Below are 17,854 nucleotides of genomic sequence, written 5' to 3'. Positions count from 1 at the left end.
GCACACATGGCAGGGTGAACTGTCACTGTCACTCCTGATGGCAGCAGAGGACGCTCAGACACCTGGGGCACAGGATGAGCAGGGCAGGCGGGCAAGGATGGACACCTACCGCCCTTCAGGTCCGCAGAGGCCCCCACGTACTGGAAATTGTCCATGTTGATGACATCGATGATGGGTGAGACAACCCGCGTCCTGTCCTGCAACGAAGAAGAACCTAGCACACAGCTCCCAGGACCCCACGTCGGGCCACCAGGCAGCCCCAACTGCCCGCAGCCCCACCTGCGTCCCCAAGACCTCCTCCCCACTCAGAACCCAATGGCAGCAGAGTGGGCAGAGGGGCCCCTGGGTGAGAGGGGTCGGGGGGCCTGGGACACTCTGACCATCTGTTCACCCGGCTAAGGTGAGGACCAGGTCAGTGGCTGGTCAGTCTCACAGTCCCACCACAGGAGATCTGGTCAGTCCCAGCCTGGGTGTGCAGCAAGGTGGCCCTGCGTCCTGAGGGGCAGGAGACCTCAGGCCAGGGCAGGCTTCTCTGGATGGCGTGGGCGGTGGGGGTGAGGGGGCCTGTCCAGGTCCCTCCAGCAGAAGGCGATGGGCCGTGCTGCCCGCCTCTGCCCCACAGCAAGGCTCCTGCTGCGTCCTTCCTCATGCCCCCGACACGCTCTCGGAAGAGGCCTGGGCGGGCACCACAGCCAGAGTCTGCCCTTCCTCGGGCCCAGCTGCCTGCTGCGCCGCAGTCCAGCGCATTTCCCCACCCCTCTGGTCACCTCTGCCATCCGCCCAAGGAAGAGTGTCATGGCAGGAAGGCGCGTCAGCGAGAAAGGCAGACAAGGACGGACGAGGCCCAACCCGCTCTGAGACGCTGCTCCAGGCGGGAGGAGGCGCCCGAGGGGGCCACAGGCCGCCCTGCGCGGCCCCACCAGGCACTGAGTGACGACCAGCACCTGCTTCTCCGGAGAGCCTGGCACGATGGGCTGGGTGGGCACCCAGTGAGAGCCGAGGCCGCAGCCCCAGTGCAGTCCCAGGTCCCTTGAGCTCCCAGAGGGGCAGCCGAGGCAAGGAAGCAGCTGAGCGAGCCCGGGCTGCCTTCAGCTGCCGGGTGTACATCTGCCGGGCCCGCTGCCTCCCGTTCAGCAGCTGCTCCCCACGCCCAGGATCCGCAAGGCCCAAACCCTGGGGAGCAACGCTGCAGAGGACCGTCTACCTCCAGCATCGCGGAGCCCAGCCAGCCTGAGAGCACACCGCCCGCGTCCCCTGCCTCGGCCCTCCAGCCCCGGCTCACCTCAGAGCACACGGCCCGCGTCCCCTGCCTCGGCCCTCCGGCCCCGGCTCACCTCGGCCACCCGCTCCAGCAGCGGCTCCAGCCAGTGCTCGTTACACTCGCAGTGGCTGTCCAGGAAGGTGAGCACCTTGGCTTGGGCGGCATCCGCACCCCGGACCCGGGAGCGCATCAGGCCTGCAAGGCAAGTCCAAACACGTCGGGAGGGAACCCCGTGAGAACCGCCCACGCCAGGGCAGGTCCTGCCGGGACCTCTCAGCAGCTGCCTGGGGCCTGGGAAGGCCACCTCCTAGGAAGACCTCCGTGTAACCAAGCCTCCTGAGCCGGACGTGTGGACTCGGAGCAGCACCTCCAGCAGAGCCACAGCACGTCCCAGCTGGGGCGCCGCCACGCGACCAGGCTGCAGAGACCTCCGTCTTCTGAGAGAAGACCTCACAGCCAGCAACGCCAAAGTCTGGGGCGAACAGAGAATCAGCGGTAGTCTGGGGCCAGTGTCACACATAGGGACCTGTCAGTAACACACACTTGTTCTTCATGACACAAAGTCTGATTGTCCGGTTGCTGCGGTCACAGGTGGCTTGTGTCTGGAGTGGACATGACATACACACCCAGGGAGGACGAGGGTTCCAAGTTCTTTTCAACGCAGTCCAAGGGGAGCCACAGTGACCCCATGCGGCTACATGTGCCTGGGGCAAGGACGGAGGGTACAGTTGTGTGACTGCAGAGTGGCTCAGACCGGGCAAAGCCTGGCCTGGACCCAGAGCAAGACACAAAGCGAATCATGTTGCAGAGCTGGAGGGACACCAGAAGACAGGAACCAGAGTGGATTCAACTCCGGAAAGCTGACCTGCCTGGCCTGAGGCCACATCCGGGGGCACTTCCTTCCCAAGGGCACACCCCACCCCCACAATGCCACCCTTCTGGCTTGAGGTGTCAGGGGACACAGCCCAGGATTTGTACAGCAGCCAGCACTAGAGGAAGAGACCCTAGAAAGGAGGAAGGCCCAAACGTCAGAGGACCCTACGTGGATTCCTGAACTACCTGGCCTGGACCCCAAGAGGTCCACAAAGAAAACGGCAGAGAACCGAGCTCAGCTGCCCCTATCGTAGTGGACGCAGCTGACATTTCAGCTGCTATTGATCCCAGTGGACATAGAGTTTTGAGTTTGAGTCTTGCCAAGTGAGAGAAGTCTGGAAAGTACTTCAGTTCTGTAGAAATCCAGAAGGGTCACATTTAGAAATGCAGACTAACATCTCAGAAACGAAAGATTCACCAGGGCACACTCATCTTCACCAAGTACAAAGACGGGGACCTGTCAACACGCAAGAGCAGGGTCACCACCAGTAACTTAACTGTCCCACTTAACAGAGATCAAGACCCCTCAGAGGGAGAATGTGACCCAGTCTCTCCAACACACTATCTACAACATCCATCGTAAAACAAAGAATAAGACGCGAGAAGACACTGGACAGTATGGTCCATATCTAGAGAAAAACCCAACAGGAGCACCCCAGGTGACTCAGACGCTGGGATCAACGGGAGCAGCCCAGGTGACTCAGATGCTGGGATCAACGGGAGCACCCCAGGTGACTCAGAGGCTGGGATCAATGGGAGCACCCCAGGTGACTCAGAGGTTGGGATCAACGGGACCACCCCAGGTGACTCAGAGGTTGGGATCAACGGGAGCACCCCAGGTGACTCAGATGCTGGGATCAACGGGAGCACCCCAGGAGACTCAGAGGTTGGGATCAACAGGTGAGGATCTAGAAATGGCTTTTATGACTATGTTCAGGAACTTACAGGAGACAGCAGTTATAGGCAGGGAGTGAACAGGTAGGGACCCAGCAGAGAGCCTAAGACAGACACAGCTGCGTAGTCCAGAACTAACAAGAGAAGCTGTACGGAAGAACAGTTCCCCAACTGGTCTCAACCGCAAGACGGAGGTGGCAGAGGGATCAGTGCACTTGAAGACAGGCCAGGGACACAGGTCTTCCCAGCAAATGGAGAGGAAAGACATCGAGGGAAAGACCCAAGTGGCCTCTGGGGCAAGGCCCATGGCACAACATGCAACCAGAATCTACCAACAAGGTAGGACAATGCTGGAGACGGAAACGGACAATGATTTCCTAGTTGGGTGGAAAACACCACCTTACAACATCCCAGAGTCCCGTGAAGCGAACCACCGTGACCAAAACCGTGAGACCAGCAGAGGGCGTGAGCACCAGTGCAACTGCCAAGTGCGGACCTGCTCTCTGACCTGGGGCCTGGAGCCACTCGACAGCTCGGGCGGAAGCTCTCGGGGACTGGTCAGGGTTCCTAGGCCACGATCAAAGCCCGTCTTCTCAGTGCGTGAACAGACCCAAGGCACACGGCTTTGGCGGGCTAGGCATTTGGCGTCCTCCCGTGTGTGCTGGGACAGGACAGGGCGCGGAGAGAGGCCCAGCCTGAGGGGTCTCCCAGCCCAGGCGCCTCCTAGCCACCACCAGGCTCAGGGCGCGTGCACCAAGCCGGCCCGTGGGACTCGGGATGGAGCCTTACCTTCTCGCCGATCGTTCCTGAGGACGCGCACTTTTTCGATTTTCCCCAAGAAGGCCCCGTCCTCAGCTGGGGACAGAGGAGAGGGAGGTGAGTCCCCACAGGGCTCGGTGGGCGCTGCCCCTGGGCGGGGGAGATGCCCCTTTCCTTTGGCGGGCCTGCCCGGCGGTCTCACCCGCGGCCCGGCTGGGGCCTGGCACTCACGGTCGCTGCTGTAGTCGTCCACCAGGATGATCTCCTTTATGAGGTGCGGGGGGCTTCTCTTGAGCACGCTGGGGAGAAATGGACAGGGCTGAGCCAGGCGCCGGCCACCGGGTGGGGCGTCCTTTTGGCCCCACCCGGGCTGGAGGGGCCATCAGCTGCCAGGGGCTGAGCTGCCAAGTGGCTCATCCGTGGCCCCACTGGCCCGGCTGCGTCCTCGTCTCACCTGACCACGGTCCTCAGCAGGGCCGACCTGGCTTCGTTGTGGAACGTGATCACCACGCTGGTGGCTGGCAGGTCCACACGCCACTGCTTCCGCTGACACCTGAGGGGAGAGAAGGACCATCCTGTGCAGCAGAGCGCGCTGTGGAGCTGGCTCCCAAGGGATGAGCAGCCGCAACGGTCAGCCGGGGAACCACTGGTCTGCGGGAGATGAAGTCACGGCAGGACATGGACAGAGAAGGCACCCAGTGCGCTTAGGGAACAGCAGGTGGAGAGCAGCCAGGACCGCGTGGGGGCCACCCCGCCCACCCAGCTTCACACACACTCACGCGGGCCGCTATGCCCCCTGCCCTGTCTGCGCCGTTCCCTCTGCCCATCACAAGCAGTGATGCCTCCCGAGGCCCGAAACACTCCACAGCCGGCCCCAGAGCCTCTCGGCCCGACCTCTGCTGCCCCAGCGACCAGCCCCTGTGCCTGCAAGCTCAGCCTGTGCCCGCAGGCCAAGAGAGGCGGCCAAGGGGGCCCTGGGTGCAGCCAGAGTTAAAACCCAGAGTTTCTGAGACAGGCCCAGGAGCAGGACCCGAGACAGAGTCGCGAGCCACAGCAGTTCTGCCTGGGCAAGGAAAGCCTGAGGCCCATCTGGCAGGAGGCTCAGCCATCTCGCCAGGTGCCCGTGCCACTCTGTGCTGGGCTGTGGGAGGGCAGTCAGCTGCTCACTGAACCCGCCTTACATGCAGCCACCCTCCCAGAGCAGAGGCCAGCAGGTGGCACAGCCTGGGAGTGCAGGCCACTCCGCTGAGTCCCTCCAGCTGCCTCTGCCCTACTGCATGTCACAGCATCCTCCTGGCACCTCGGGGAGGAAGTCAGCTCCTCATGGACGACAGGGCGGCGTGTCATGGACACCCACATTCAGCCTCGACTCCAGGGCTTACGGGCTTCCCACCTACGGCCAGCCCTCCAGCCCTGGACACCAGGAGGGTGCCTGCGCCCCAGGGAAGGCACACCTCCTTCAGCAGTGGTCACGTCCACACGGTTTCTTCACAGGCACTGCTGTGGTGGATGGCCCCAGGGTGAGCCCCGACTGACCCGTCAGGATGAACCCAGCCCCTGCATCTCCCACACAGAGCAGCTGGGGCTGTGGGGACTCCCAGAGAGAGATCCTATGTGGGCGAAGGCAGGAGCCACTGAAGAAAGGGCCACTTCTGCCCTTCTGCTTCCAGCCTTGAGAGTGGCCGTAGTGATGGAGCTATGGCAGCCTTCTTGTTATCACACCAGGCAGCCTGGATGAGGCTGGAGACCAAAGTGCTCGAGTCCGAGGGAAGTCAGACAGAGCGCCCAGCCAGGGAGGCAGGGAGGCGGCCGCCCCAGGCCCTCTGTGCAGCCATGGAGCGGTCCTAATGGACGCAAGGGGCAAACAGCACAGGATGGCTTCAGGCTCGGTAACAGAGAGAAGCCAGTCGGCACGCACACGGGAAACCAGGGCTCCCGTGCAGGGAATGGAAGGCAGGCCTCGGGTGACCAGGCTCAGTGCCATGCGCCGCACACCCCCGCAAGGGAGAAACACGTGACGTGCTCCGCAGCAGCAAGGATGCCAGCGTCACAGCATCAGCCACAAGTAAGACACCCGCAGATGCCAAGAGGAAAGCTCCCACGCAGAGACAGCGGGAGACTCCAGCAGCGCACGGCTAATGGACACGGAGTCAGCGCTGCACAACTCAAACCCTGAAAGAGCACCGAGTTTAAAAACAAAAACAAACAAGAACAGAAGCGGACTTCCAGACAGTGAGAGCTGACCCCCGCAGCACTCGGCCCAGGCGTAGAAGTGCCACGGACAGAGGCGCCAGCTCCAGCCACAGAGGCTCTCCAGCGCTGCGCCCAGACTCACGCCAGGGGCCACCGGAATGTGGCTCTTGTGCAGGGAGCCTGGAGGAAGGCAGAGCGCCAGGCGCAGGCCAGGCAGCTGCACTGGGCATCGCTTCCTGGGCCCTGCTAGGGCCTTGTCCAGGGCAGGGAGCCCTGGCTCTCAAGGAGGAAGGACAAAGGCCACGGAAGAATGGGAGGTCTGGGACTCAGGCCAGGTCCTCCCCTGCACTGCTCCGGATCTGCCACAGCCCAGGGCCACACTGCTGTGCAGGCACAAGACGAGCCGCAGAGCCAGGCACGGGTTTATACGGGAGGTTAGCTCCTCTCACACGCTCCACTGCATGTCCAGAGGAGTGGCCCAACCTCCCAGGTGACGCTCACACTTGAGGATGTCAAGCTGGCTCCACTTCAGGCTCCCAGTTGACTCTGAACAGAAGTTAATTTAGCCAGTCCAGTGACTGGAAGGCCTCCCGGCTGCTGCTCAAACCCACAAATGACCACTGCCCAGCCGCTGGAACTAAAATCGACCCGAGACAGCCCACCAAGGTGAAACCTGCATCCCATCCCAGAAACACTGAGGCCTCAGACGCACCTAGACGGGGCCCCGGAGGACCACGGTGGGGTGGCGGGGAGGAGCTCTGCCCACCTCCTGAGGGGCACTGGGAAGAACCTGCCCATTCAGCCCAAGGGAATGGCAGGTGGCCAGTCTTGGGGAAAAGCAGCTCTGAGGTCACTAGTGGCCTGAGGCCCATACCTCCTGAGCAGAGGGCACCCAGGCCTTGGCCTGAAGCCCCAGGAAAAGCTTTGCAGGAGGTTCTGCGGAGTCCTAGGCTCAGGCCGAGGCCTCTTTAGAGCTCTAGATCGCTGGCAGGTCCCCGCAACCTGGGCCGTGGCCTCCTCCCGTGACAGGAGCTCCCCCACATCTGTCACAGCACACGAGGCTCCTGAGTGGGCCTGAGGAAGTCTGCGGCCGGGGCTGTGGGACAGACCTTGGGGCCCTCTGGAAGGCACTAAGGAACCCCAGAGACACACGTCCATGCCCGTGACAGCACACACTCTGGACTCAGGTCCCACAGCCCCATGTGGCACCTGAGACCTGACCCCAGGCCAGGCCCTGCTACGAACAGGCGAGGCACAGCACCGGGGCTGAGTGCAGGCCTTGGGAGGGACCTGTGGGGACAGGGACCCAAATGCAGGCACTCGAGTGCATGTGGGTGCAAGGTCCTGGCTGGACGCACGGCGTGTTGGACATGATCACACGGGTCCCACGTCACAACTCGCGTCCCTCTGGTCCAGAGGGCCATAACGCTCATGTTTCCTAACTACACACTAAGTGAGAGGGAGCCTGAGGTGACCAACTCCACCACCAGAAGGCCCTGGGGGCAGGGAGGGCCGCTGCTCTCCCTTGCGGTCCTGAGTCCTGGCCTGGCTGGCTCTCTGCAGCCGGGCCCAGTTTCTATGCTCTCCTTCCTCTCGTACATCCCGGTACTCGGGCACTGACGAGAAGACCATGCAGCCCCAGGCTGCAGCCCGAGCTGCTGGGCTTGCGGACATACCCAGCAGATGGGGCAGACTTCCGACAGGCACCTCTAGGTCCCCACGCAGAGCCCAACGTGGTCCACGTGTGACCCTCCCCAGGCTGCCCGACATAACCCAGAACTCTAAATGCAACAAGGGCAGGGAGGCCCACCGGTACCCAGGAAAGCAGGTGGCCTTGGGGTGTGGTTCCAGTTTCTTGGTGATCTGAACCAAGACCAGTGCCCTGGGAACACCAGGGGGCACTTGCCCATGGAGTTCTCCAGCAAAGCTTAGCAGAGTGGCTTCCTGAGGGGGTGGCAACAGCCCCACCTGCCAGAGGATGCCTGTATTCTGCTCTGGCCCCTGGGGAAGCAGAGCCAGGATCAGGCGGGAGCCTCCGCCTCAGCGCAGAGTGGGGCTGTGACCTGGTCCACTTTAATATGTGAAGCAGACCTAGCTGCTCAGCCATTGCAACTTAGTTTTGAAATGGACGTTTCCTCCTCTTCCTCTCTCCCTGCTCCTCTCCAATCCCCCCCATCTCAGGGGAAGCAGGACCACCTTTCTTCCCCATCCTAGACAGAGCTGTCTGCCCCTGAGTACACACCCACCACAGAAAGGAGGTCATCCAGACTCGGGGATGGCAGAGAAGATCTCAGGAATGGCATCTCCCAAATTAGCAGGTGAATCACAACTCAAGGAGAACACCTGAATGCAGCCTGAGTCACTCCTTAACCTCCCCTGTCGCTGCTGACGGGCAGAACCACAGCCTCTGGATGGGAGTCCCTATGCTTCTCCTTTGCTAGCAAAGTAGTGAACCTCCTTTTGCCTTTTTCTCAAAACTGTGTCCTTGTTACTGGATTGGCATCAGGGACAAGGACCAAGCTTTGGGCCACAGGGTGACATGCCCCTCCCATGCCCGTGTTCTGCTCCAGTTAGCACAGACCCTGCTGGGAAGCTGATTTCCTCTTTCAAGTCTCCCGAACATTTTCAACTTAAGCTGTTCCAATAAGCGAGGATCTAGATTTTCCTCCTTCCGAGGTTGTCAACAGTGGAAGATCTACTTTGCGACTGGATTTTCAGGATGAGGAGCGCGTAGCACCACAGGGCCAGTCTCACCACTTCCCTCTGCCTCTACCTTGCACACTGCCACAGGGCACAGTCCTGCTTCCTGCGGGAAGTTCCTGGCCACTTCTCCTGGCTGGACACCACCAAGCAGAACTCGTGGGATGGGAGACCCCAAGGCATGCTGGGGTGAGCCCTGGGCAGGGCGGGGGACTCACTGGTCGTGCCGAGTGTCCGGGACAGCTCTGTCCATGCGCAGCCGGTCGCTCTCCACCTGGTTGAACTTGTTGCGGGCATAGGGGTCCTGCCCAGAGCGCACCATCGTCCCGCCCACGTACGCCTCCTGGTTGAAGTCCGGCCACCGCACCTTCCCTGGAAAGAGCAGAGCAGAGTGTGGGGAAAGCTCCTCAGACCCCGTGCAGCGGCTGGCTCCAGAACAGCGCCGGCCCCAGGGTGGCACTCTGCATGGGCCCACAGCGGGGCCAGCGCCAGGATGCCCGGACACCCAAGAGCTGGGGCAGCAGGAGAGTGCCCGCCTGCCGTCTGCAGGGGGACAGCAAGGCCTGCAGCTCAGGAGCCCTCAGAGGGCAGAGGGAAGCCACGGGGCCAGGACAGAGTGTCAGCGTGGCACCTGGTCCAGAGGCGGAGACTCACTGCTTGTCCACCTTTCCAGGCCCACCAGAAAGGCTGAACCCGGGTCAACCTCCGGGTCAACCTCCGGGTCTCCCACGGGGCACCAGGCAACACACACACGCACGCTGATGCTGCGGGCAGGCTGGGGACAGCACCAACGCCTGTGCTCTGGAGGGTGAGTGGGCTCAGAAGGCCCACCACGGCAGCGGTCCTCCAGGAGTCACCACCGTGGGTCCTGTGCCCAGGCTAACCAGAGGCGGTGCTGCGGGTCTCGGGAAGATGGGCCCTGGCCACTCTCCTGGGTGGGCCCTTTGCCTCCTGGGAAGCTGCTTCCTCCACACTGCCTGTGCCCAGCTCCAGTCCTGAGGGTATTCCCTGCCCCCTCCAGGGGCCATGGCACACCTCTAAGCTTTCCTCCCACTCACAGGCTACTCCGGCTAGCTTCAGAAGACTCCATGACCAAACGCCAGGAGGGAGACGCTCCCTCTGTCCCTGTGATACAGAAGTAGCACACCCCAAGAGCTGGACTCAGCAGCCCAGAACTCCTCAGGGACCCCACGCAGCTGTCGCCTGCCTGGCCCCGTGGAAACAGTGCAGGGTGCAGCCTCAGATGCCCACGAGCACCGCGGGGACCCGCCATTCCCACACAGCCTTCCTCCAGAGGACGCCAAAACGGCCTGCACGCTGTGTGTCAGGAGCGAGCACAGGTTCTCTGTGGACACGGCACTGGACAGGTTTTACGGGAGCCCGGGGCAGGAGCAGCGCTGGGGGCAACAGCCCCTGAGAACATTCACTGGTGGATGCAGGTGTGACCAAGCAGAGCCTAGGGTGGAGAACTGGTGAGCGGCTCAGAGACAGCGTCAGGCCACTGGTGGGGACCAGAGCACACGTCCATCTGCTCCTGTGCTGGACACCGTGGGTGCCCGGGTGTGGCTGAAGGGGCAAGCCGGGGCTCTGCCCAGCTCATCCGACACACCAGAGGGGTGGCTGTGGGTGGACACCCACAGCCAGAGCTCACAAACTGCGCTGAACCCCAAAGCCTTTGTGGGAGCAGAAGGGAGCAGAGCTGGACATCAGAGGGGACGGCAGACGCGCGCTCCCCTGCAGCCCCATCACGGCGGAGGAGAGCTGCGCAGGGGCCGAGTACAGCCCCTGGACTGAGACGCGGCGAGGTGAGCGTGCCCCGGGTCCGGCACAGGAGGAACGGGTCAGGTTAGGATAGGTTTGCAGAGACGTGTAAGGCCCGTGGGGAGCGTGATAAAGTGAGAAAACTGGCCAGCGACTCTGGTCCGTAAGACGCCGGGGACAGAGGACAGGAGGGAGGCGGACCCACTTCACACCCAGGCCTGCTGCTCCTTCAGCCCTGCCCACCTCACCTTGAGCAAAACTGAAGTGAAGCACCAGGGGCACCGTGCCTGGCGGGGCAGTGCCCAGCACCCTTCCTGGCCTGGCCTCCCCTGCCCTGAGCCTCTGAGAGCATGCCTTCCCCGCTTGTGTTCGAGGCAGAAGATCTGGGCACACATCTCCACCGCTGGAAACCTCCTGCACCTGCTGGGGTGCAGCCCAGCCAAGGCTCTGTCTCCGGAGCCCTTCCCAGATGCCGCCTGGCCAGCACGGCTGCTCCCCACCACTTCCTGTTCTGGGGTCTGGGAAGAAGCATCCCATTGCTTGGGTACCATGGCCTTTTGCCATCTGGATGCCATGATCCCATTACACAAAAGCCCCGCCTAGACTCTGCTCCCGGCCCTCCACTGGGACCAACACAAACTTGTCAGAACGGACACTTCAGGCATCAGCTGCCCCTCAGGAAAGGACCTCCCTGCAGAGAGCACCCTGCATCCACCATTAAAAACAAGCTTGGCCCTTGAACTGCTCCAGCCCACTCTGGCTGCTGGTCTGAGCCCTTGGTCGAGGCCGTCTGACCTGCTGGCTGGGGTAGGACAATGGAGATCTGTTCTTCCAAATGCTGGCAGGGTGCAAAGAAGCAGGCCCCCAGGAAGACAAAAATGTCAGTAATGGAAAAAAAATCACTAAAACAAACACACATGCACATAGTGACTGACCCTGCAATTTCTCTGAGGAATCCACTTCAAGTAAGTAAGTATGCACAGAGATGCATCCCAAAGGACCCTGGCCGGAACCCCATATCCCAAACACAGGAGCAGCCGGACGGGCTGGTGCTGCCTGCTACCACCAGATGTGTGTCAGCATGGGAGACATCTGTGGCCACCGAGAGGCCCTGAGGCCTATCAGCTGGGCGGACGCAGGACACTGCAGGTGAATCTGGAAGCCCAATAGCTGGTGGGGGCTGCTGACTCCTGCCAGGAAGGGCAGAGGGAGCCCCTCCCCAGGGAGCCAGAGCACTGAGGTTGCCTGGGGGGTCAGGGGCCACCCCTGCTGACCCCAAGACCTTCAGAAATGACAGATCTGGCAGGAATTCATGGCAAGCCTGAACTCCGAATGAGGGGGAGGACCAGGACCTGTGGGCAGTGGGCCCGAAGCAGGACTATGCCTGGCCCCAGGCCCCAGCTCCTGGCTTCCAGACCATCACCCTCGGCCCTGGGAACTCCCAACTCCCCGCAGAGACTGCCAATCGGTGGCATACTGGTTCCCGATTCCAGATTCTACCCCGAAACTGGGTAAGCAGGGACAAGAAATAGAGAATAATAACCCAGGATGCAGCCATGGAAGCCCTGGGGGTACAGTTTCCAAACTGGGGCCACATCCGTCTCACGGGGCACACAGAGAGGAGGGCACGTGCTCGAGGGCCTTCCTCGTCCTTTCAACAGTTTACGTCCAACTGCCTTAGAACATGTCGGCAGTGCACGAGACATTCCCAGAGGAGTGCGAACGCATGGGGTGGGGTCCGGAGCCCATCTGCCCGCCGGGTGCACAGGAAGCTGAAGGCCCCATCCTGCGACACCATGCTCTCTTCGACCTGGCTCCCAGACTGTTGGTGGGTTCTGTGGCCACACACACATTCAGTGCTATGTCCCAAACACACAGGATGCAGGAGGCCCCTGAGCTTCCTGAGCAGCCGCCTCCATACCTAAACCACACGGACAGTGATTCCTGCAGATCACAGGATCCCAACCACATCCACCATACTGGGGAAAATGTATTTCTTAATCATAACATACCTTTTAAGGAAAAAATTGTGATTCAGTAAGAAAAATGTTTCAACAAACAAGGGAAAAGAAAACCCTTTGGCAAAACAGGACAGAGTGCATTCATCAACAATTACTAACAACAGGGGCTCAAAAGACGCAGACCAGTACCTTCTTGTCTCTCAGGACACCAACAGGAACAGCCGTTGGAACTGAACCAGGTCAAAGCGCAGGTCACAGAGCAGGATGCGGTGCCATAGCTGGCATGTGCCTGCGGGCTTCTCTCCTCCCCATCTACCCCAGGGCCCGTGGGAGCAGGGTTTTCTCAGTGGAGGGTAACCCCGAACCTCTCGCCACGCCCACAGAAGCACAGCACAGCCTCGCACTGAAACCAAAGTTCTCACGGCTCACTATTGCACCCAGTGCTTCCTGCGTGGGCGACACCTGAGTTACCTGTGCAGGAGCTCTGGCACAGGCCTCCTGACACTGTAGGTGCAAGAGGGCAGGGAGACCTGACGTGAGCACCAGTACTCACACACCGAAGGAGGAGGTGCATCTGTGTGGTGCGCAGGTGCACTCAGACCTGGAAGGAGATGGTGACACACCTGTGTCAGGTGTGCAGGTGCTCCCGGGCCTGGAAGGGGATGGGGACACACCTATGTCAGGTGTGCAGGTGCACCCGGGCCTGGAAGGAGATGGGGACACAGCTATGTCAGGTGTGCAGGTGCACCCAGGCCTGGAAGGAGATGGGGACACACCTATGTCAGGTGTGCAGGTGCACCCGGGCCTGGAAGGAGATGGGGACACACCTATGTCAGGTGTGCAGGTGCTCCCGGGCCTGGAAGGAGATGGGGACACACCTATGTCAGGTGTGCAGGTGCTCCCAGGCCTGGAAGGAGATGGGGACACACCTATGTCAGGTGTGCAGGTGCACCCAGGCCTGGAAGGAGATGGGGACACACCTATGTCAGGTGTGCAGGTGCACCCGGGCCTGGAAGGAGATGGGGACACACCTGTGTCAGGTGTGCAGGTGCACCCGGGCCTGGAAGGAGATGGGGACACACCTGTGTCAGGTGTGCAGGTGCACCTGGGCCTGGAAGGAGATGGTGACAGCCCTATGTTTGGCATGGCCAGGACAATGAATGGGGAGGGCAGACAAAGGAAGGGCCTGTGCTCTTGGGGTGGTGCTTCTCCCACCACAGGACGGAATAGAATTCACCACACAAACTCCCCCTGAAGATGCTGGGTTTCTGGGATGGCACAGAAGCAACTGGAAGGTCAGGTTCCATTGTAACAAGCACAGAACTAGGGAAGCGAGATCCCAAAGCTGGAGTGACGAGAGGGGTGAATACAGAGACCAGCAACTTACAGGAGCAGACACCCATTAGCAGGAACCTGCCCCAGGGCACAAAAACTCAACCACACTTGACTAGTTCTTGGAAGCTCAGTGTGAATCATCTGGAGACTTGGGAATCTCAGGGGACCCAGCCAGGGAGCCCTGGGAACCCCTCACAGGTCCTGACAGTGAGGAGGCAGGGGAAGGAGAAGGAGCCACTGTGACGTGCTAGAGCATTGTCCTTAACACGCTGCTCAGGAGAAAGTGACCAGAGGCAGGCTGCTGGGGTTTCAGTCAAACCTATCTGAAGCGAAGAGAAAGCCACTTTAAGTATGAAGACATCCGAGATGGAGAATAACAGGATGGAGCAAAATCTGCCACGTCGCCACTGAAGAGGGTGTGATCTGCTGCACTGATCTGACACGCAGATCTCAGAGCCAGGAGAGGTCAGGGACAAAGGAGGACTCACACAATAAAGGGGCCAATGCGCCAGGACACAGCAGTCCCAGTAACTAAGCATCAGAAGTGAGGCAAGACCTCCAACCCGGAAGCAGAGGAGGAGGAGTCCACGTGACAGCTGGGGACCTGAATGACCTCCAGCAGGAGCAGGCCCAGCAGCTGAGAACAGCAGTGACACCACAGGGTAGAGCTGACGCTGAGCCTACTTCATGCAGCACCACACAGCACACTTCTTAGGTTCACGTGCAAAGTTCTCAAAACGGGACGTTCTGGGACATAGAACACACCTTGACAGATTGAGAACAGAAACCATAAACATCAGTCAGATGGCAGAGCAGCCGAAACAGTCAATGTGAACTGTCAACATGATTGGATCAAGAGATGTCGATGATTAAGAGGCTCTGGGTGTGTCCATCGGGGCCTGTCCAGGAATCTTGGAATGTGGTATAGGAACTGAGGTGGAGCCCCTCCCTAAGCGTGGGCAGCACCACCCAGTAGGATGGAACAAAAGCTGGAAGAACAAGGAAGAAGGTGCAGACGCAGCTCGGCTCTTCCAGAACAGGTTCTTGATCGCTGCTTCCATCGTCTGAGGATATTGGACTCTCACTTCTTCACTCTTCCAGAGCAGACCCTGCCAGTGATTCTCCAGGGAGAATCGGACTAGGGTAGCACAGTTGATCCCTCTTGTTCTGGGGCATCCGCCTCTTGGACGGTGCAGCTGCTGGTTCTTCCAGCTCTGCAGTTACAGACGGCCACTGTGGACTAACCAGCTTCTGATCATGTAATTCAATCTAATAAATCCCCTTTTTATAATCATACTTCCTGTTGATTCTGTTCCTCTAGAGAACCCTAACAGGAGCTAACTGAGAAATCAATAGCAAAAAGACAGATGGGAAATTCCCAAACACAGGACTAAACAACAAAGCTAAGTAACACAAATATCAAAGAAGATCAAGAAAAAATTAAAGAGTTTTTAATCAAATGAAAATGAAACTTCCACTCATCTGAATTTGTAGGGTGCAATGAAACAAAGCTTGCAAAAGCTGCAGCGTGGATCATATCAGAGAAGAAACAGCCAAGGTTCAGGCTTTTGCCCTGAAAAACTGCAAAGAGATGATGTGTGAGCCCAAAATAAGAGGAAAAAAGAAATAATAAGAATTAGTACACCTGTAATCCCAGCAGCTTGGGAGGTTGAGGCAAGAGGATCACAAGTTCAAAGCCAGCCTCGGCAAAAGCGAGGCACTAAGCAACTCAGACCCTGTCTCTAAATAAAATACAAAATAGTGCTGGGGATGTGGCTCAGTGGTCAAATGCCCCTGAGTGCCAAAAGAGAAACAAAACAAAGCAAAAAACCAAAACACAGAACTAGTACAGAAATCAGTCAAGTGAGAAGAAGAAATCAACAGAGAAAAATCAATGAATTAACAAGATCTAGCCAGGCTAAGTGAAAAAGATAGAAGACACATGGTCAACAACAGAAATGGAAGTGGGACATCATCACAGACCCCACAGATGATGAAAGGAAGAGTCCAAATAATTTCGTGCCCTACAAATCTCATAACCCACATGAAATGGACCAATTTTCTGAAAGACAAGCTGTCAAAATTCAGACAAGAAACAGACAATCTGAAGAGGCCTGCATCTGTAACAGAAATTGGATCAATCATTAATGACTTTCCAGAACAGCTCCAGACATTTTCACTGATGTGTTCCACCAAACACTCAATGAAGAAATTCTAGTAGTTCTCTATGATTGTCTCCAGAAGATGGAAGCAGAGACAATATGTCCTAACTCATCCTGTGAGACTAAAATTTGCCTAATGCAAAAAACAGATGAAGACATAACAAGAAAACTACAGAATAATAGCTTTCACAAACAAACTCAAAAATCCTCCACAAAATCCTACTGAATCAAATTCAACAAGGTATGGAAAGAATTGTGTACCACTATCAGGTGGCATTTACCTGGTTACCTAGCAAGTTTCATTGGACAAATGAAATGGATTAATGTAATCCATATCAAATGGCTAAAAACACAATCGCATGATCACATCAGTAGATACAAAAAAACATTTGACAAAACTCAACATGCCTTCATGATAGACTCTCAGCAAACTGAGAATGGAGCACTTCCTCAAGTTGACAAAGAGCACCCACAACAACCCACAAGCGACAGCATGCGAGGGCGAGCAGGGCCAGCGAGGGCGTGTCTGCCTCGACTGCTCTTTTTCAACACAGCACTGAAGTCCTAGCTATACGGAAGCAAGAGAGATAAAAGGCATGGAGACTGAGAAGGAAGAAGTAAAACTACCTTTGCCCACAGATGACATGGTTGTCCATCTAGAAAACCTTAAAGAATCAAAAAAACTTCCGGGGTTGGGGATGTAGCTCAGTTGGTAGAGTGCTTGTCTTGCAAGCACAAGGCCCTGGGTTCAATCCCCAGCACCACAAAAACAAAACAAAACAAAACAAAAACCTTCTGTAAGTAATTATACCAAAATTGTATAAGATACAAAGTTAAAAATCAAAGCCACTCACTTTCCTTTATATCAGCAATGAACAAGTAGACTTTGAAATTAAAAACAATACCATTCATATTCGCACCTCAGGAAATTAAATACTTAGGCTTAAGTCTAATGAAATATGTAGGAGATCTACAAGAAGAAAACTATAAAACTATGAGGAAAGATAGAATAAATAAATGCGGAAATGCTCCCATGCTCATGGATTCAAGATGTGATATTATCAAATTTCAGTTTTCCCAACTTCATCTGCAGATTCAACACAGTCTCAATCAAGATTTCAGCAAGTTGTTTTGTGAATACCAATAAACAGATTCTAAAGTCCACATGAAACAACAAAAAATCCAAGAAGAAAAAGTCAGAAGACAGACTCAAACTGGAGACTCAATCTAAAGTCACGTAACCAAGACAGGGTGGTACTGGCAAGAGAATGGAGAGCACATCAGCTCCACTGCACAGGAAGCCAGGAAACGCACAGGCAAAGAGTCAACAGATCTTTGACCAAGGAGCAAAGGGAACCCAGTGGAGAGGAGAGACTTCCTCAACGTGTGCTCTGGGAAAGACCGTCAAGAGGATGAGAAGGCAAGCCACAGGCAGGGAGAATAACAGTTATGGAAAACATGATAAAGAACACACAAAGCACTCTTAAAACTTAAGAAGAAAATGAAAAGCCCAATTGCTCCTGAGCACAAGATGGGAACACCTTCCCACAGAAGGCACACAGAGGACAAAAGTGTCATTGGGAAGTACAGCTCAGGACGGGGTCACCACTGCACACCTGTCGGAGGCCAGAGTCCTGAACAGCGATGGGCATGCTGGGAGGGCCTGGCATGCGGCAACAGCCGTCCTTCCTCAGCTACCATGGGACAGTCTGGCCCTTGCTACAAATCGGAACATACTCCTACCACATGTCTGCACAGGGGTGCTAAAATGAGCTAAAAGCCGATACCTGCACCAAACCTGCACCAGGATGTCTACAGCAGACAAATTGTGCAGGCCACCAAGATGTCCTTCAGCAGGTGAGTGGACAGCTGCGGTCCACCCTGACAAGGGGACAGCATCTACTGCTAAAAGAGGCGCGGAGCAGGGAAAGGCACGGGGACACCTCACAGGCACA

At 57.7% G+C, this 17,854-nt stretch overlaps 1 protein-coding gene across 1 annotated transcript in view; it reads right to left on the bottom strand.

The window, feature by feature from the left end:
- Positions 1-17,854, bottom strand: part of Galnt2 (polypeptide N-acetylgalactosaminyltransferase 2) — an 84,186-nt gene that overhangs the window by 17,076 nt on the left and 49,256 nt on the right. Inside the window, exons 3-8 of the mRNA XM_047520926.1 lie at positions 8,899-9,052; positions 4,242-4,340; positions 4,019-4,086; positions 3,818-3,883; positions 1,335-1,456; positions 110-197 (exon numbers count right to left, since the gene is read on the bottom strand). Coding sequence (XP_047376882.1) covers positions 110-197; positions 1,335-1,456; positions 3,818-3,883; positions 4,019-4,086; positions 4,242-4,340; positions 8,899-9,052 — 597 coding nt within the window. The remainder of the gene's footprint in view (positions 1-109; positions 198-1,334; positions 1,457-3,817; positions 3,884-4,018; positions 4,087-4,241; positions 4,341-8,898; positions 9,053-17,854) is intronic.

Source organism: Sciurus carolinensis, chromosome 12, assembly GCF_902686445.1.
Source record: "Sciurus carolinensis chromosome 12, mSciCar1.2, whole genome shotgun sequence".
Lineage (NCBI taxonomy): Eukaryota > Metazoa > Chordata > Mammalia > Rodentia > Sciuridae > Sciurus > Sciurus carolinensis.
Note: the sequence above shows the minus strand (reverse complement) of the source record. Positions and strands in the feature narration are given on the sequence as shown.